At 39.6% G+C, this 20,631-nt stretch overlaps 1 protein-coding gene across 1 annotated transcript in view; it reads right to left on the bottom strand.

Moving 5' to 3' along the window:
• The window catches only part of epha3 (eph receptor A3), a 357,435-nt gene that overhangs the window by 159,242 nt on the left and 177,562 nt on the right, over positions 1-20,631 (bottom strand). Inside the window, exons 4-5 of the mRNA XM_034187249.1 lie at positions 13,093-13,248; positions 662-1,021 (exon numbers count right to left, since the gene is read on the bottom strand). Of these exons, the coding sequence (XP_034043140.1) occupies positions 662-1,021; positions 13,093-13,248 (516 nt within the window). The remainder of the gene's footprint in view (positions 1-661; positions 1,022-13,092; positions 13,249-20,631) is intronic.

Below are 20,631 nucleotides of genomic sequence, written 5' to 3'. Positions count from 1 at the left end.
CATCCACCCACTCATACATCCATCAGTCCAATTTCTTCAGCAGCTGTATTGGAGCCCACGCCAACATATATTAGTAGATAAGTAGGGTACATCTGATACAGCTGATGAAGGTTCTCAAGGGTATGTTGTGTTGACCTTGAGACAAATATACCATTCTTGCATTAAATTTGGGAAGTCACTTGAACAAACAACAAAATCTCTTAAAATCTCAACAAGTTGATTTTGAATAACCTCTTGAATTTAAATACATGCTTGACAATTCACCGATATGTCTAAGAGATAACAGTTAGTGACTAGAGAGTCAGTAGTTACTCCAGTCTGTTTTTGAACTGCGCAAGAAGGCAGGAATATCCATAGAAATGCCAAGCGCACATGACAAAACATGCAAACCCCATACATAAATTGCTCGATGATATAGTTGAACCCAGAAATTTTTGCAATAAACAACAAATAAGTGCAATCACATATTTTGTAATTCCCAGATAACTGTTGCAACAATTTCATATTTCAGACATAGAATTAAATTTGCAGAAGAAAGTTGGCTTTTCCAGGTTTTCTCAAAACAATATAAGTGAGCAGATCTCAACTACTTGCGTGATCATATAAGATAGTACATTGCACACTGTTTACCAGCATCATTCTATCTATTGTGGTGTCTCACCGGCTTGATTGGTGGTGATAGTAACAGCAGCATATTGCCTCATCTTGGGTGCCAGTGCTGATACACCATTTTGGGCCTCAATCTCAAAGGTGTAGTTGGTGTGAGCAAGTAGGTCGGCCACTGTCACTGTGGTGTTGTGGAGGCCCTTAGCTCTTGGCAGAAATCGCACATTGCTCCGACATGGCTCACAACGGTGGCCACCACCGTTACTGTTATTTGCACTCCCGCCGCGGCAGCGTTTACAGACAACATTGAAGATGATATCCCGGCGGCCACCCGTGTCTTCAGGCCAGCTCCAGTCCAGGATGACCGAAGTCTCATTGATGGATGATATCACATTCCGAGGAGCTGAAGGAGGACCTGCAAGAAATCAGACAGGTGTTGATGAAAGAGATGCTGAAGAGATGCAACAACAATGTAAGTTGAAGAAGCCAAGAGCAGGTGAATGAGAGAAGATGAAGGTCATTGGATATACATGTTTGAACATATGATATAGGAGACTAAATTTTTAAGAAAATGTGTTTGGAAGCATTCTAAGGTTCAAGAACAGTGATTAAAAAAACACAGATACTGAAGCAGATGAGACTATACAGTTCAATTTCAATACACGAGCAATACAAACTCAGCCAATGCACTAATTCAACCCAATTGTGACATGAATATTAATCAATCAATCAATTTTTTTATATAGCGCCAAATCACAACAAACAGTTGCCCCAAGGCGCTTTATATTGTAAGGCAAGGCCATACAATAATTATGTAAAACCCCAATGGTCAAAACGACCCCCTGTGAGCAAGCACTTGGCTACAGTGGGAAGGAAAAACTCCCTTTTAACAGGAAGAAACCTCCAGCAGAACCAGGCTCAGGGAGGGGCAGTCTTCTGCTGGGACTGGTTGGGGCTGAGGGAGAGAACCAGGAAAAAGACATGCTGTGGAGGGGAGCAGAGATCGATCACTAATGATTAAATGCAGAGTGGTGCATACAGAGCAAAAAGAGAAAGAAACAGTGCATCATGGGAACCCCCCAGCAGTCTACGTCTATAGCAGCATAACTAAGGGATGGTTCAGGGTCACCTGATCCAGCCCTAACTATAAGCTTTAGCAAAAAGGAAAGTTTTAAGCCTAATCTTAAAAGTAGAGAGGGTGTCTGTCTCCCTGATCTGAATTGGGAGCTGGTTCCACAGGAGAGGAGCCTGAAAGCTGAAGGCTCTGCCTCCCATTCTACTCTTACAAACCCTAGGAACTACAAGTAAGCCTGCAGTCTGAGAGCGAAGCGCTCTATTGGGGTGATATGGTACTACGAGGTCCCTAAGATAAGATGGGACCTGATTATTCAAAACCTTATAAGTAAGAAGAAGAATTTTAAATTCTATTCTAGAATTAACAGGAAGCCAATGAAGAGAGGCCAATATGGGTGAGATATGCTTTTGTTTAATAAAAATGAGATTTTGTTTAATAAAAACAAAATAATGCCAAATCTGCAAAACAGCAATTAGTGCACTAGTGTTATTTTCATGAACAACCTCGGCTTCCCAAACATTACTTTCCTTTGAGGTGTGATTTTATTTGAATTTAAATTCTCCCATTTTCAACTTCTCCTGCCTCGCCTCCATGTCCACTTTCCAATCATGCAGGTCTCTGTGGTCAGTAAATGCTACATCTTTTCATTATTGGAATTATTCAATGGATAATGTTTGAGAAAACAGTTATTTCTTGTTATATAATGGCTGAGTGGATTCATGTCATTTGATTTGCGCTTTGTATGTCACATGACATGGATTAATTCATCCCATTTGTGTTGCATTGCATTTAGATTGGGGCTTGGTTCTATTTAGAGTGCAAATTTGGTTCCATACTTTTGGTACCATTGCACTCTTCACACACACACGCACACACTCACATCCTTGTGCATGTGCGCACGTGATCACGTGTACACGTGCGCATGCACGAGTACATGCACACCCACACATGCTCGTGCACGCACATGCACGCGTGCCCACACGTGTGTGCGTGCGCACACACAACACACGCATCCACACAAGTCTGAGGGGGCATGACTCCAGAACCCACCAGGCAAGCGTGACCGAGATGCATTCACAACTCACCCCCCACCGCTTAACAAACTCCTGGATCTGCTCCTCATATATATTAAAATGCATGTAATACTGTAGCTTTAGAGTTTTTATTGTTGTCCTTTTCCCTACTCCCATTTTTTTCTGGGATGCCACAACAGACACAGTCAGATCGAACTCGATATTTCTCGCAAGGTTTACACCGGATGCCTTTCCTGACACAACTTCAGTTTTACCTGGAGTAAACACACACAGCCCCTAGTGTTCCAAAGAGGTCTCCCATCCAAGTACTAACCAGGATCCACAGTGATTATCTTTTGAGATCTGATGGGATCAGGCATTTTAATATCCAAGTTATGTGTGTGCCTGTATTTTTTGTGTTTTCTCCATTTTTTTTTTTTTTTTTTCTGGACCAGCAAGAGTACAGAAGGGCATGGCACTGTCTTGTTAAAAAAAAAAAAAAAAACTCAAACTCAGACTGACATATAAAACTCAAACATCTTATTACAAGCAGTCCTCTCTGAATACTTCCAGATTTCTATATCAAAGCTACAACTCAAAATGACTCAAATAACTCCTCCGAGATGGTGAGAGAAGGCAAAAGATGGACAGACTGAAGATTGGCGGGTTCTGACTTCAATTCAATTCAATTTCAATTTATTTCATTTATATAGCACCAATCACAACAAAGCTGCCTCAAGGCGCTTCACACGAGTAATGGCTAACCTTACCGACACCTAGAGCAAAAACTCAGGCGACAGTCGTAAGGAAAACTCCTCTGATGATACCGAGGAAGAAACCTCAAGCAGACCAGACTCAGAGGGGTGACCCACTGCTTAGGCCATTCTAACAGTTACAAGTAACAAAGCTGAAGAAACAGAAAGCACAAAATCAAAGCAACTCACACACACACACACACACACACACACACACACACACGCACGCATACACACACACACACACACAGGGTTCCTGATGGCAACCATTGAGGCAGACAACTAGTGTAGACATCTATTTGCTACAATCAAGTGAATCAGGGACATCAGATGTCCCATCCTTACCCCACACAGCAGATATAGTATCAGATGGCTATGCTGTCCAGCAACTTGTTGGGGGTCTCCCAAATTCTCCAGATGGCCCAAAGAACAGAATGCTTTGTGAAAATCAACACTGCCTGCAAAGACGGACTGCCGGAATTCTTACTGGTGTTCAATGGATACTCGCAGAGCTAGTATGCAGACTTTATGTATGTGAATCTAGACTGCTCCAGCTCGTGAGCAGCAGGTAACTGGGATTCACTCCAGTGAAGAATAATCCTTGCAAGCACCTTTCTCAACACAGAGAGCTTTGTAATACCCCTGAATTTGTCGCAGTCCAGGTGATCACCCTTTCCTTTCCAGAGTTCAATGACAAGTCCTTTCTTAAAGTCTACACAGATGGTATCTGACTTGCAGGCTGAAGCAACAACTATCTACAATGCCACAAGAATGGCATCTCCTCTTGAAGAACCGTGGAACTTTACCTGCCCTTAGCTGTCTTTGGGATCTCAGTAACATCAAATGGTTCACAGTTGATTTGAGAGTCAGCCACAAGAACCCTAGCAAATGGTGATGTCCAACATACCATCAGGAGTATTAGGGTTATACAAGTGCTAAAAAAAAAAAAAAGCTGGCCCACCAGGACAGGATAGCAAAAACATCCATCATGACAAAGTGATTGTACATGATGGAACAAGCACTCACCTAATCACATATTTCTCCAAGAAGCACTGCACTGTCTACCCTCAGGGAAATCCTGCTTTCACGGAACCTTGTACAGTCTGGAATTTTCATCAAACTGTACACTACAATGTATCTGGACAATGTTCTTATTGCCCTCTGATATAAAGCCTCCTCATGTGGACATTGGCAACTTAAATGCAATCCCGGCAACCTTCAACATCTGGCCACGGAAGAATTCGCACATTTCTTTTGGGTCACCATTTTTTGTCCATGTCGGCTGTAGTGAAACAGTCTGATTTTGAAGTGTTGCCAGATTTAATCTTGAACACTGAGCAGTCAGCAGTCTGTGAGACTTCAGCTGAATCCTTAGGGAAGCTACAACAAGTCTGTGGTCAGAGTTCACAAACTGGGCACTTCTATAGGCCCAACAGTTGTAAAATTTACAGGTTTCACTCATTACGCCATGGTTTAAATTACTCATACTATCTGTCCACCAAAAGTGATGAAGATGCTCAGATGTAATTGTCCCAATCAAGTTAAATGTCCTAAATATTCCGATAACTGAAGGAAGGTAGGATGTTCTGTTTTCCCATTTCAACTGTACCAGTGCACTATGTACAGATCCCCATAACCTGTAAACCTCAGCAATCAAACATAATTCTCTGATGCTGGCCATCTGCTCGCCTACACCAGGAATCCCACGAAGTATCCTCTTCTTGAATCTGTAATTCCCATCAGATATTACCGTGCGTGTACAGGCATGCACACATACATATGCAAGCAATCATATACTAATTCTGAATGTCAAAATAATGCATAGGCATCATGATCAACATGTGACAGGAATTATGGTGTGCAGAGAGTCAAGATGCATCCTCCAGTCCCTCACGAATGATGAATGCATTAACCAGTATCCCTGTACACTTCCAAGTGTTCTAGGCTTGCTGTAGACATCAGCAGATGGTGAAGAATTAATTAGAAAAATATGATATCACTGAATCGCAGCAGCACATTGTTTGTGCAATGATTCATTGGAAGTGGGTAAAGCTTGCGTCACAAAACACAAGCATCTCCCGCACTTGTGATAAGAAGAATTCTCACATGGGATATCCATGAGACTTAAAATTATATTTTCTAATTGGGTATTACTTTTCTAAGTGTATTTCCCAAGCCTCAGATATTTACCTGGAAATGTTTTTATATTCCCAGAGTCAACTCTAAGTAACCTCTACCTCACCGCCAACAGCAAAATCCCTGTTGTGAAATAATCATACTTATCTTCTAACGCTTATCTATTCATTTACAGCCCTCGCATCGCTCAATCTGTCCCAATGAGGTGAAATTTGCGTAGCTGACAAGATGGTGTCGAGATAATCACGACAGAAAGGGAGAACTGCCGTGACTTGCCTTTCTAATTAAGATTCTGTCAGCACTTGCAAGTGTCAAATTGTATTTTCTGCTATTCTTTTCTTTGCAAAAGACTTTCATTTTCCTTCCGTTCTCTATAGAAACAGATGTATCTATAATCTGGCACCAGAGAATACAGTGATTTATAGTATTATAGGGAATAGATTTTGTACAATTTCACAGGATGCATCTGCAATCAATTTGCATCAGAAGAAGACAAAAGAATTATGTAAAGAGAGTAGCAATGCTAACAAAAGATTATTACAGTGAATGTTTAAATAAAGATAGATTTAGTCTATTGATTTTATTCACTGAAGAACTGAGATAACATTCTAAAATTTCCAGATCATGATGGGATTCAGTAGGATTTGAACAAAAACAAATCTGGAACTAAATGAAACCATCTTAAGTAGCAGGTATACAATGAACAAAAAACTGATATACAGATACTATTATAACATTTCCAGATTTCATTTGTAGAAAACAGGGTGACATGGTGGCTTAGTGGTTAACACTGATGCCTCACAGCAAGAAGGTCCTGGGATCACTTCCAGCCTGGATCTTTCTGTGAGGTTCCCTCCGGGTGCCTTGGTTTCTTCTCACTTCCAAAGACATCCAGCTTATGTGAACTGGGAAATTTAAATTGACCGTAGGTGTTCATGTGAGTGTTAATGCATTTGTGTGTCTATGTGTGACCTTGATAGACTGGCGTCATGTCCAGGGTATGTCCCGCCTTTCACCCTATGTCTGCTGGGATACACTCTAGCCCACCCGTCACCCTTGATTGGACTAACCAGGTATAGAAAATGAATAGATTTGCAGAACATATCATCTTTGTAAAGTCCCTGAGGTAATATTACAGCCACAATGGAACACTGACAGTTGGAATAAAGGAATGCCCCGTCAGCAGCGTCCTAAACTCAACTTCTCCACTCCGGAGCATATATTTGGTTTGAAACATTGGCCACAAACATGCAGAGTTTTAAAACAAAAACAATACCAGGGGACTGAAAACTATGATTTGTGGCATCGTTTTGTGCTTCAACAATTACAAAGAGTATCCTTTTAAGGTCAGTTTAAGCCCACACTATTCAATAAAATCCACTGATACCACAACATTGCTTTTGGGTGGTATGAATGAGATTGCTGATGTTTCAATATCTTAATAATCAGTATTATAAAAGTGTGATACATAGTGATGTCAGTGGGTATCTCTTTTTGGTTTCTTATGTACTGGCTCTGTAATATAATTTCACAAATGTATATATGATAACAACTGGAAACTGAATCAAGAAGTAGGACTGCCCATGAAGTCACCAACTGCATGTCAGATCCTTCATATTATAAAATCACATTCCATTGTGACTTTCTTAGTAGGAGGGTTAGCTCTGATTTCATTTTGACACCCCAGACAGCACTTGTACCATACCCAGTGGTTTTTCAGTGTCATATACCATCATTTATGTTTTATTAATTAATATTTTTAAAACTTTTTTTGGACTTGTTTGTCAGTATTTTCCACTTAAATTCATTCATTCATTCATTTTCAAAACCTGCTTACTCCAGTCAAGGACCATGGGGGAGCTGGAGCCTATCCCAGCAGTCATACGGCATGAGGCAAGGTACACCTTGGACAGAATGCCAGCCTATCACAGGGCTACATATAGTGCATTCAGAGGATAGTCACAGCAGTTTGTCTACATTTTGTTATGTTACAGCCTTACTCCAAAATGGAGTAAATTCATTTTTTTTTTCCACTCAAAATTAGGGATGGGTATCGAGAACCAGTTCCTTTTGGGTATTGTTAAGAAATGATTCGATCCACCGACATCAATAATCTTTTTGCTTAATGATTCCCTTATCGGTCCTTCAGAGTGGCCGTTGTTTTTGTGGGTGTTTGTCAAAAACATGATCAATTCTCTACAATGATTACAGACCCTGCAGCGGGTCGGTAATAAACTTTTCTGCAGTGCGGCTTTGCTTTGAAACTTGAACCAATCGAAGCAGTGATTCGCAGATCAAATCTCTGTTTTATTTAAGTTTAATGACAATTTGTTTCGGTCAAACCATATTTTTAATTTGTTAATTTCTTCAGTGATTTCCTCCAGAACTATCTTCCAAGCTAGAAAACTGCTGCATCCTAGTAAGAGCAGAATACTACTGGAACGAATTTGACTAAAGAAAGTTGGGGTTTTTTCTCACCTAAATGGATGCTGCGCTCACTGCAGTTTATTGTCTGGAATAGTCCCAGATTGCATTTCAGAGCTTCTGGAATTCAAACATTTTCGTGCGGGTGGTGTTGTGGGGTAATTTTGGGTTACAGCTTTTTTTGTTTTTCACCACTTTCATCCCTGAATATGTCAATCGTGAGTCACTTTTGTGAGGATTAAAGTCACTAACTGGGACTCCTGTCTTGTTGCGAGAAAGAAACGAGAGTCATCCTCCGTTCTGTTCACACAGCTCCAAACACTGCGCAGCTCTCTGCCAAATCAAGTTAGAATGATAGAGTCCAGCCGGGATTAATAACTTCAAAGCGAAACACCGTTTAAATCAACTGGCACCTCTTTCCAAATGTTGTAATACAAACAAACTGCAATAGATCAAAACATTTTTTCCTCCTAAAATGAGACGTCTTGCGCTGATGTGCAGCAGTCGGCTGAGCTCAGCCCAGTGGTATGGAGAGACATTCATGCCAAAATGTCTGAAAGGAAATGCTTTTCACAGAAACTACAGATTTTGTTTATTTATGTCCAGAGATCAAGGATACAGTGATCAATTTCATATTTATTTACTTTAAGACTCAATAATATACACAGAAAACCTGTAAAGCCTACTTTTAGTACAAAATTCACAAGCGGTATCGATAAGCAGAATCAATAATGGCATTGATATCGATAAAATCTTATCAAAACCCATCCCTACTCACAATACCCCAAAATGGCAACCTGACAGTTTTTTGTTTTATTATTATTATTATTATTATTATTATTATTATTACTATTATTATTATTAAGCATCTTTGTGCTCTGGAGTAGGTTTTAATCCAGGATGTCTCTGTAAATTGCTGCATTCATCTTCCCTCAATCCTGATTAGTCTACCAGTTCCTGCCACTGAAAAACATCCCCACAGCATGATGCTGCCACCACCATGCTTCACTGTAGGGATGGTGCCTGGTTTCCTCCAAACATCATGCCTGGCATTCACGCCAAAGAGTTCAATCTTTGTCTCATCAGACCAGATAATTTTGTTTCTCATTGTCTGAGAGTCCTTCAGGTGCCTTTTGGCAAACTCCAGGTGGGCTGCCATGTGGCTTTTACTAAGGAGTGGCTTCCATCTGCCCACTCTACCATACAGGCCTGATTGGTGGATTGGTGCAGAGATAATTGTCCCTCTGGAAGGTTCCCCTCTCTACACAGAGGACTGCTGGAGCTCTGAGATAGTGACCATTGTCTTCTTGATCACTGCCCAAGGCCCTTCTCCCTTGATTGCTCAATTTAGATGGGCAGCCAGCTCTTGGAAGAGTCCTGGTGGATCCAAGCTTCTTCCATTTGCAGATGATGGAGGCAACTGTACTCATTGGGACCTTCAAAGCAGAAGAAATGTTTCTGTACCCTTCCCCACATTTGTGGGGGAAAAAAAGTTTTTAAACCAGGTTCACCAAATGTGAACAAGAGCTGCAATATCATTTATTGCGTCGAAGAGGTATGCAAGACTCACTTTTGCTTCAATGTTTGATATGAGAAATATGTTTTCATATCTCAAAAATGTGATGTGACTGGCAAAAACTAACACCAGATTCAGATTCAGCACCGCCAAATCACCCAAAATCCATTGGAAAACTCCATCCAAGAAAAACTGTGTTGACCAGTGTAATTAAAATGATGTCTACATTGTGCCACAAGTGCATCCTACCATTAGAAAAATAACAACAGCAATAAGAACACACTGAAAAACAGACATTTAAAAATAAAAGCCTTCTTTGTCTTTAGTATTGTCTTTGTGAAAGGCTAATCAGGCCACTGAGCCATTACTCAACTCCTCTGCTTGTCTTCCGTTAAATTACAGTGAAGGACTTTAAAATTTAAAGCATTCAGAGAAGTGAGGTCATAAGAATACAAGGAAGCTCCATTTTAGCTCAGAGGTAAACCGGTGCTGTTTTCAGAATTTAATCAGAATTTCAACGACCAAAAATATCATACTTAGATGAATTATGTTCTGAAGAACGTATTCATCAATTTTATGTACTGCCATTTTGTTCATAAAACCATGGTTATAAAATGTCTCAATGTGACTTGCCGGGTACTGGGTCTGCCCACAAATTTCATTGCAATTAGGACTGAAGACACTGAATAAACTGCAACATTATTATCATGCGCACTGACAAAGCACATTTTGGCTTTCACTGCTTTGTATGTCTATGGACAAGATAACTAAAAATAAAACAGCTGGATTGATTTCCTTCAGACTTGGTAAGGATATTACTTAGATATCTAGAGGTGATTAGATTTTGAAGTAGTTTGATTAAAGGTCAAAGGTAATGTCAAAGAAATCATGGTAAGAAAAAATCCTGTTGTACAAAAACAACAGCCAAGGTTGTTGTCGTCTCAGCAACCAAGATGGATAATCTAAAGCATCAAAGATTAACAAAATATTGGGGATTGATTGATATGAATGACTTCGAAATGAAGTCACACAGAAGTCATATGATGAAGTCATACATTACCAAAAAAACACCATTACACAAATATGTATATATACTTGCACATTTATATGGTGTGTAGAATGCTCAGGTCATGCATCAGCCTTCTGATGTCTTTCAGATGTAAAATTTTAATCCCTTCCACATTTGGGAATAGAATTAGTTGAACTAGATGAGAATGAATAGACATTAGCCATGGCTGGGTCTGAGTTAGAGATCTTTATACCCCCCCCCCCCCCCACCCACCCAATTCATTGCTTTACAGCATAGGAAAAAATGCATCCACTGCCTGATGCAGTGTCCTTTGTCAGCTAAAATACATTCAGTCAAACAAGAAGAATTAGAATTATAGTACAATCCATACTGTTTTTCAGCTGCCCCATTTATACAGGGTCACAACAGTAACTCCAGCACAAATCCACATCAGGAATTGGCACAAATTTTACACCGGATGCCCTTTTTGACACAACTCAAGAGAAACACAAAAGTGGCGTTCCAGGCAAGTACTAATCAGGAACTACTCTGCTTACCTTCTGAGACCTGACAGAAGACTGGCTGTGCATTACTGAAATCATCCATGTGATACCTATAAATTTGCTATCAATAAATACAGCAATACTGGATAATTATTAACTAGACATAGAGTGAAACCCACACTGTCACTTTAGATATGTGTGCTTCTGTGACAAAAAAAGACCAGATGTAGCAAAAACACCCGATCAAATGAAAGAGCACATCAGATGTGATCTGCAAGACTAATAGAGATGCTGGATGCAGAACTATTGGATAAAATGGACACAGATCAGATGCAAAATAACAATAGACCCATTCAACATCAGATATGCAGCAGATGGAATTTGCCTGGAATGACACCACATTGGTTTGGGGATAAAAATGATCTTTCATAAAAGTGCAATCCAGGTTCAGAATTGTTTTGTGGATGTTCCAGTGAATTTGAATAAAATATCAAGCACAATAGGCTTATGCAAAAAAGAAACATTGCACTATGGCTCATGATACTAATATGTCTTTGGTTTTGGAGTTGTGCTTGGATGACAATGTTTATAGCCACACAATGGGCTAAGTATGGCCCTGTGCTAAGCATCATGTGATTTATATGATATGACCTACATGGGAGCAATCCAGCCTGTTGTTAGTCTGACATAACAGAGTAGGCAGCTCAGTGGGATATGAGTTGTGCTACCGATATTTAGACATGGGTTTGATTCCCTATCACCCTACCTGTCTGTGTCTTTGGACAAAACACCAACATTGTGCTAGTCCACCCACCTGTAAATAGCTACTGAGCTCGCTGGAGAAAGTTGACTGCAATGGATTGGTGTTCCATCCAGTAGAATTGTAGAAGACCTTCATCTGCTTTATGGTGCAGAATCAAAATAAAATAAGGCACCAAGGGACCACAGGGCCTACATGGGACTTAGTTTCTCTTCAATCCACCAAGCATTCCATGGTCAGCCCTGTCTCATGCTTTTTTCTTGATACCATCATGAAATGTGTCACATGTTCATGATGTGGTCAAGTTCAGTTCATACCCCGCCCCCTGAGCCACCCAAAGTTCATGATACCATCACAAAATTATTTTGTGATACCATTATTAAAATGCAACACATTTTGTGTTGTGAGATCAGGTTGTTCATGATTTAGGTTGGTAAGATTTCTTCAGAATAAAATACAACATATAACATGGACACACTGTTGACATGTCAATCATGTCACATAAACACAGTGAAGTATCTCTTTTTCACATGTTCTGTGTCATTTTTTGTGAAAACATCTTTTTGTGAAAAGAAACTCTGCTGTTTTATGTGGATTACAACTTGTGTTATTTAATTATTCCCATGTAACCTGAATAAAAGTGAAAATAAAATTAAACAGCATGCTTAGCAAAGTCACTTCAACAAAATTCAACTTAATAATTGTGTCCTCAACATTAAAACATTAAAAACCTTTTCAAAATTCCATGATGTGATTGAAGAAATGAAATGTAGTACAAATTCTCACAGAAGACTCACAATTCAGTGTCTCACAATCATTTAATCACTTTGGTGATGTACACAACCCTAAACACTTGCCACTGTTAGCAATTACTTCAAACCAATTGGATGCAGGGACATCCTTTAAAAGGTTTGAAGTATCACTCGCCTCTCGCTGTTCAGTTGCCCACCTGACACTCCCTCCCCTGCCTTAAAGCCACCAGTTGGTCTTTGTCTTAATTGGGGAGTGGGCTTTGCCCCCTTCCTCTTCCATTGGCAGGACTCGAGATCATCTCGGCGCATCCCAATGCCACGATGGGGAAGGAGGCCCAACCAAATTTTTAACTCTGTACTCACTTATGTAATAAATCACTTTCTTTAACCCATTGAATCTTCTGGTACAATTGTGAGTAGGTAGGGAAACCTGAGATATTTGTGGGTTCCATAGGATTATGTTATACATGAAGTTTGAGAACAATGTTTTTGCCATCCTATCAGGAATAAACACATAAAGCTACCACAACAACACACACTTACGGGTACATGCCATGGAGGCGGGGTCACCGTCAGCACGGAAGAAGTTCTTCTCACAACTGCAGTGCAGTGCCCCCTCGTGGTGAGACAAACTATGAGGTGGGCATTTTGAACACTCTGTATTTCCAAGTGCAGATTTGTAGAAACCGGCCCTGCATGCTGCAGACACCAAACAGAGAGAAACACAGACATGTGTCACTTGCACAATACTGACAGCACATCAGAAATATTCTACAGCACTTATATTTTGCAACAGCAGCACATTCTTATGCTGAAGTTTGTTTTGTGACAACATAAAAACGATAAATTATTTGGCACAGCACAGCAGGAGTGCAAACAGGAGCAAGTAAATTCAATTAATGAATGAAGGATAGAGAGTATTTAGCAAATATAGATAGACAGACAGACAGACAGACAGACAGACAGACAGACAGACAGACAGACAGACAGATAGATAGATAGATAGATAGATAGATAGATAGATAGATAGATAGATAGATAGATAGATAGATAGATAGATAGATAGATAGATAGATAGATAGATAGATAGATAGATAGATAGATAGATAGATAGATAGATAGATAGATAGATAGATAGATAGATAGATAGATAGATAGATAGATAGATAGATAAGAATTTGCCAGTACGTGACTGATTTACACAACAACAGAGAAAAAAATCTAAATGGGCATGAACAATTTTTTTTATGATTTATTTTCATAAATATATTTCCAAACAAGGTGACATAATTTTAACAACTACTTGTGGAAATGTACAGCATGTGTACAAATAAACTTCCTTAAACCTACTTATACAGTCACAGTACATACACTCAACAAAAATATAAACGCAACACTTTTGGTTTTGCTCCCATTTTGTATGAGATGAACTCAAAGATCTAAAACTTTTTTCCACATACACAATATCACCATTTCCCTCAAATATTGTTCACAAACCAGTCTAAATCTGTGATAGTGAGCACTTTTCCTTTGCTGAGATAATCCATCCCACCTCACAGGTGTGCCATATCAAGATGCTGATTAGACACCATGATTAGTGCACAGGTGTGCCTTAGACTGCCCACAATAAAAGGCCACTCTGAAAGGTGCATTTTATCACACAGCACAATGCCACAGATGTCGCAAGATTTGAGGGAGCGTGCAATTGGCATGCTGACAGCAGGAATGTCAACCAGAGCTGTTGCTCGTGTGTTGAATGTTCATTTCTCTACCATAAGCCGTCTCCAAAGGCATTTCAGAGAATTTGGCAGTACATCCAACCAGCCTCACAACTGCAGACCACGTGTAACCACACCAGCTCAGGACCTCCACATCCAGCATGTTCACCTCCAAGATCATCTGAGACCAGCCACGCGGACAGCTGCTGAAACAATCGGTTTGCATAACCAAAGAATTTCTGCACAAACTGTCAGAAACCGTCTCAGCGAAGCTCATCTGCATGCTCGTCGTCCTCATCGGGGTCTCGACCTGACTCCAGTTCGTTGTCGTAACTGACTTGAGTGGACAAATGCTCACATTCGCTGGCGTTTGGCACGTTGGAGAGGTGTTCTCTTCACGGAATCCCAGTTCACACTGTTCAGGGCAGATGGCAGACAGCGTGTGTGGCGTCGTGTGGGTGAGCGGTTTTCTGATGTCAATGTTGTGGATCGAGTGACCCATGGTGGCAGTGGGGTTATGGTATGGGCAGGCGTCTGTTATGGACGAAGAACACAGGTGCATTTTATTGATGGCATTTTGAATGCACAGAGATACCGTGACGAGATCCTGAGGCCCATTGTTGTGCCATACATCCAAGAACATCACCTCATGTTGCAGCAGGATAATCCACGGCCCCATGTAGCAAGGATCTGTACACAATTCTTGGAAGCTGAAAATGTCCCAGTTCTTGCATGGCCGGCATACCACCGGACATGTCACCCATTGAGCATGTTTGGGATGCTCTGGACTGGCGTATTCGACAGCGTGTACCAGTTCCTGCCAATATGCAGCAACTTCGCACAGCCATTGAAGAGGAGTGGACCAACATTCCACAGGCCACAATTGACAACCTGATCAACTCTATGCGAAGGAGATGTGTTGCACTGCATGAGGCAAATGGTGGTCACACCAGATACTGACTGGTATCCCCCCCCAATAAAACAAAACTGCACCTTTCAGAGTGGCCTTTTATTGTGGACAGTCTAAGGCACACCTGTGCACTAATCATGGTGTCTAATCAGGATCTTGGTATGGCACACCTGTGAGGTGGGATGGATTATCTCAGCAAAGGAGAAGTGCTCACTATCACAGATTTAGACTGGTTTGTGAACAATATTTGAGGGAAATGGTGATATTGTGTATGTGGAAAAAGTTTTAGGTCTTTGAGTTCATCTCATACAAAATGGGAGCAAAACCAAAAGTGTTGCGTTTATATTTTTGTTGAGTGTACATATACACCAATTAGGACCAATGTATACACTCAGACACACACATACACACTTCAGCCTACTGTATCTCACACTACTCATTCAGGTAACACAAAATATAATGATCTTATGACCAGTGATGCTGGTAACGTGATACTTAGTAACATGTTACTCTAATCTAACCACTTTTTTTAGTAACGAGTAATCTAACGTGTTAATCTTTCCAAATCAGTAATCATATTAAAGTTATTTCTCCAAGTCACTGTGCGTTATTATTATTTTTGCATTGTGGGTCGATAGCAGCATTAAACTTGGTCCGTGGGCAGGAGGTCGGGGTTCGACTGCACTGCCCACTTTAAGCGAACTGTGAGCTTTTCATCCACCGTTTTCTGCAGCAGCTCGTCCTCACCTCTTAAAGCGCAGTGACAACAGCAGACCTGCACTGAGCTTTACAAAGACATTTAGAATTCTGAGCTGAGCCGTGCCGTATCGGCTCGCTAAAAACAGCTGATCCTTCGCGACGCGTCAACAACTAACACTATTTTCCACTCAAATGCACCTAAACTCTCTTTCTGAGGACCACATGATGTGAAAATGCAATAAAACTTTCTTACCTGTAAATCTGGTCATGTTTTCTGCATAAATAAATGTTATCCATTCTTTGTGCTCAAATGCCAAAACAGGGGCAAATGCAGACGGAAAGGGGGCATGGGGCAAAGATGTGCCCCCCCACCTCACCCCACAACACCCCTAGATTAAAGGTCCAGTTTTGAAGCCCTTTTTTACTACAACTACTAATACTACTTATAATAATAATAATTTCGACAAGTAAAATGTTTAGAGAGAATTTAAATGTTAGAAAAATGTTAGAAAGAATTTAATAGTTACATTTATAAACAATGTAGGTTAGAAATTGCAAGTTTTACTGTTACAGTGCTGTCAACAGTTAAATATGAGGTCAAGAAAGAGTTTACTTTTTATAAACAAGTATTTATTTTCTTTGAAGTCAAGAAAACTCACTTTATAGTCATAAAGTGAGTTTTGGCAAAACAAGCATCATTGTCAAGTTGAGGTGGCAGAGGGTTGTTGTCGGCAGCTGGGGAAAGTAACTAAAAAAGTAACTAGTAATCTAACTTAGTTACTTTTACAATTGAGTAATCAGTAAAGTAACTAAGTTACTTTTTCAAGGCGTAATCAGTAATTGGATTACTTTTTCAAAGTAACTGTTGCAACACTGCTTATGACAATATTCTACTCCTATACTGCTTTGCATGTAGCATCTGTGTTGTGATAAATGTTAACATACCTTGCAGAGTGAAATGTTGTGTTTTTTTATTGAAATAAAAAGTAAGCAAAACTATTTTTCTGAGTTTTTGTTGCAAATGTATGAACTGAAAATCCCAGAGAAAATTCAGAGTTTGTTTTTTGTTTTTTCCTCATACATTTACAGCTGTATTTCTGAGTTATTTCTCAGAACCCCGCTAATAAAGTCATGGCCCTAATACAATTTTGTACAGTTCAACCCAAAACCTTGCAGACTTCAAATGACAATAAACTGGTTCTGATATTATTTTTAACCACTGATGGAAATTTCCCATGAATTGCTTTATTTCTAGGGATGGGTACTGATAAGATTTTATCAATATCGATGCCATTATCGATTCAGCTTATCGAGCCGATTTTTAGCGATCCACTTATCAATACCTCCTGTGAATCTTCTATGTATTAAAAGTAGGCTTTACAGGTTTTCTATGTCAACAACATTGTATTGAGTCTTAAAGTAAATAAATATGAAATTGGTCACTGGAATCTCTGGACATAAATTAAAATAAATAAAATCTGTACATGGTCACTGGATCCTAAATCTCTGGGACAGGTTCACCAGGAGTCAGCAAGGCCTTATTTAATTTAGGACACTGTTTTGGTGATTTGGGATGTCCTCATGTATTGTAATAAATATTTCAGAGAAAGGCAAGAGCTTCTCTCAGAATTTAGAATAGGCCTGAAAGAAGTTTTTGTTGGAAGTATTTTAGACATAGGATCACCAGGTTAGGTGAATTGGAAATCTTGATCTCAGTGGGACTAACCTGGTTAAATAAAGACTGAATTAAAGTGAGAAGGGTAAGTGTTGGCTTTTCTAAAATAATGGACACTGGACTCAAGAGGACTTAGTGCTGCTGTAATGGACTGATGCAGTAGGTGGCAGCAATGCAACAATAAGGATTCCGGCTGCCATTAAATGCCACAGAAGAAGACAGGGTCTGAAGACGCTACAGGTCCCTGCCAACGAAATCAGTCAGATTCAAAGACAGAAAACTTTTCCCAACAGCTTTATGGACACTAAACAAAGTAATTAACTGATGTTTCTATGTGTATTTGTCTATTTATTGTTTGTTTGTTGTGTATTTGTCTATTTATTGTTTGTTTGTTGTGTGGTGACACAGAGATGTGAGCATTTCATGCTGTACTGGAAACAAACTCCACCAACTTGTTGTGTGGTCATTAATAAATGAATCTGAATCTTGGATATGTTTGGTTTATATCACAGGAGCGCATTTTGAGGTCAGAGTGCATTTCTGCATTCACAAAATGCCTCAAAAATCCTCAAAAAATGCATAACAGTACTATACTCATAATTGTTGTCAGTCTGGTTAAATCTGTAGACTCGTTCCCATTGATTGTGCAGTTAATCTCGTTTCCTCAGCAGAGCATGTGCGAGACAAAAACAAACATCTTTTCGTCAAGGCGAGTGGCCGGCTCTCCGACTGCCAGCTAGCTCCGGCGTAATATGAATTAACCCCTCTACATAGAGAAATATATAGATATATGGACATATAGTGAGGAAAATAAGTATTTGAACACCCTGCGATTTTGCAAGTTCTCCCACTTAGAAATCGTGGAGGGGTCTGAAATTTTCATCTTAGGTGCATGTCCACTGTGAGAGACATAATCTAAAAAAAAAAAAAAATCCGGAAATCACAATGTATGATTTTTTTTTTAATAATTTATTTGTATGTTACTGCTGCAAATAAGTATTTGATCCCCTACCAACCAGAAATAATTCTGGCTCACACAGACCTGTTAATGTTTCTTTAAAAAGCCCTCTTATTCTGCACTCGTTACCTGTATAAAAGACACCTGTTCACACACTCAATCAATCATGTCCACCATAGCCAAGACCAAAGAGCTGTCTAAGGACACCAGGGACAAAACTGTAGACCTGCACAAGGCTGGGATGGACTACAGGACAACAGGCAAGCAGCTTGGTAGAAGACAACAACTGTTATGATTATTTATTAGAAAGTGGAAGAAACACAAGATGACTGTCAATCTCCCTCGGTCTGGGATTCCATGCAAGATCTCACTTTGTGGGGTAAGGACAGTGGTGGGCACAGATCACCAAAAAATTAACTTTGATAACAGATAATAAGATAACTGAAAAGTTATCTTTGATAAAGATAAACCGATAAACCACCCAAAAATGTATCGGAAGTTACAGATAATCGATAACCAATAAATTCCGGTGTTGTCTATGGGACATGTGTAGTTACTAAAGAGCTGAAATTGATTTTTAACACGATCGCTTTTGAAAGTAGAGAAGCTTGAATCCACCAGAAACCACCTGGACAACTGAAAGCCTACACAGAAACATCGCTTTTGAAAGCATCAAAAGACCTAAAGAATAAGCAAGAATGTTTGACCATGCTGCTCCCTACAGGAAGCATCACAAACAAATCCTGAGAGCACCAACCAAATCAACTCTTTACTAATCATAATCATTTTTCTTTCAACATTCTACTCCTGCTGGAAGCTACTGTTTACAACAGCATTCTCACCACAGCGACACACCAAGAGCACCCATAAGGCCAGCTCCCTATCAATTTCAACACTCCGGTCAGGTGGAGGTCTTGAAAAATAAAGTCATACTAACTTATGGTTTTTTGAAAATACTGATAGAATAACTCCATTAATGTCAATTCTGTCATTTGTACAAAGTTAAAATATAACATATATCTTTTAATGTTGAATAAGGCACTAATTTTGAGGTTTTGTAACAAACACAGACCGCAAAGCATTCTGGGTAAAAGTGCTAAACAGTGATTGGTTCAGTAATCCATTATGTAAACCAACACGTTAATGTGACGTGTGTCGTGTGTTGCTTTAAAGATAAATGTGCTTTTGTAAAATATTCCATTTTTATTTGTAAAAACAGGCATTTTTACAGAGCCCTGAAAGTGTCATCGCAATTGCATGTTTTAAAACTTTTATGATGTTGTAAAACGTGCACTCAATATTAGTAAGTAAGTAAGTCAATTTATTTTTATAGTGCCTTTCACAGACATAAGGCCATGTACACACGTTGTCGGGTATTTGTAAAACCGAATATCTTACCCTTTCAGTTTGGGGAAAAAACATCATCCACACTATGTCGTTTAAAAAAAAAATCCATCCACATCAAACTGTATAAATGTGTTGTAATTAGTCTGCCAAACCTTTGGGTGGCGGTACTGATTAAAATTCTATCCAATCAGGAGTCTTATTCTCTTGTCGTCACTTCCACAAAAACTAAAAACATGGCGCCAACCTCGTTCGTGTGGACCGATAAGGAGTCGGAATTTCTTCTAACTGTAGTTTTAGAATACAAAGTTAACAAATATATGCACACAAAAAGCGCCTGGACAATGAGCAATACCAACACTTTGAGAGCAGCCATGTACCCAGACATTTAATACTGCCATGAACACTCCTGGCCAGTAGATGGCAGTAGCGGCCTTGAAAAAATGACGAAATTCTGCTACATTTAAGATGCGTGGACTTTAACAAACGCAAATACACTCACGTCTATAAACCCAGAGAATATATTCACAAGAGTTTTAGGCACTAGAGTTTAATGCTGTTATCTGTGGACCCTGAACAGAGTGTCTGAAATGCATTTGTCCTGTCGTGAACGTCTGAGATTACCTTATGCTACCCATAATGCATTGCTGCCTGGCACAGCATGCGCTCACAAAACCTTAAAAATTAGCACATTACTTTAAAACGAAAACATATATCTGATATTTCACTTTATAAACTTTAGACATGACAATAATTTTAAATAACTTGTCTAAAATGA

Source organism: Thalassophryne amazonica, chromosome 14 (assembly GCF_902500255.1).
Source record: "Thalassophryne amazonica chromosome 14, fThaAma1.1, whole genome shotgun sequence".
Lineage (NCBI taxonomy): Eukaryota > Metazoa > Chordata > Actinopteri > Batrachoidiformes > Batrachoididae > Thalassophryne > Thalassophryne amazonica.
The sequence above is the reverse complement of the archived record's forward strand: the minus strand, read 5'-3'. Positions and strand labels throughout refer to the sequence as shown.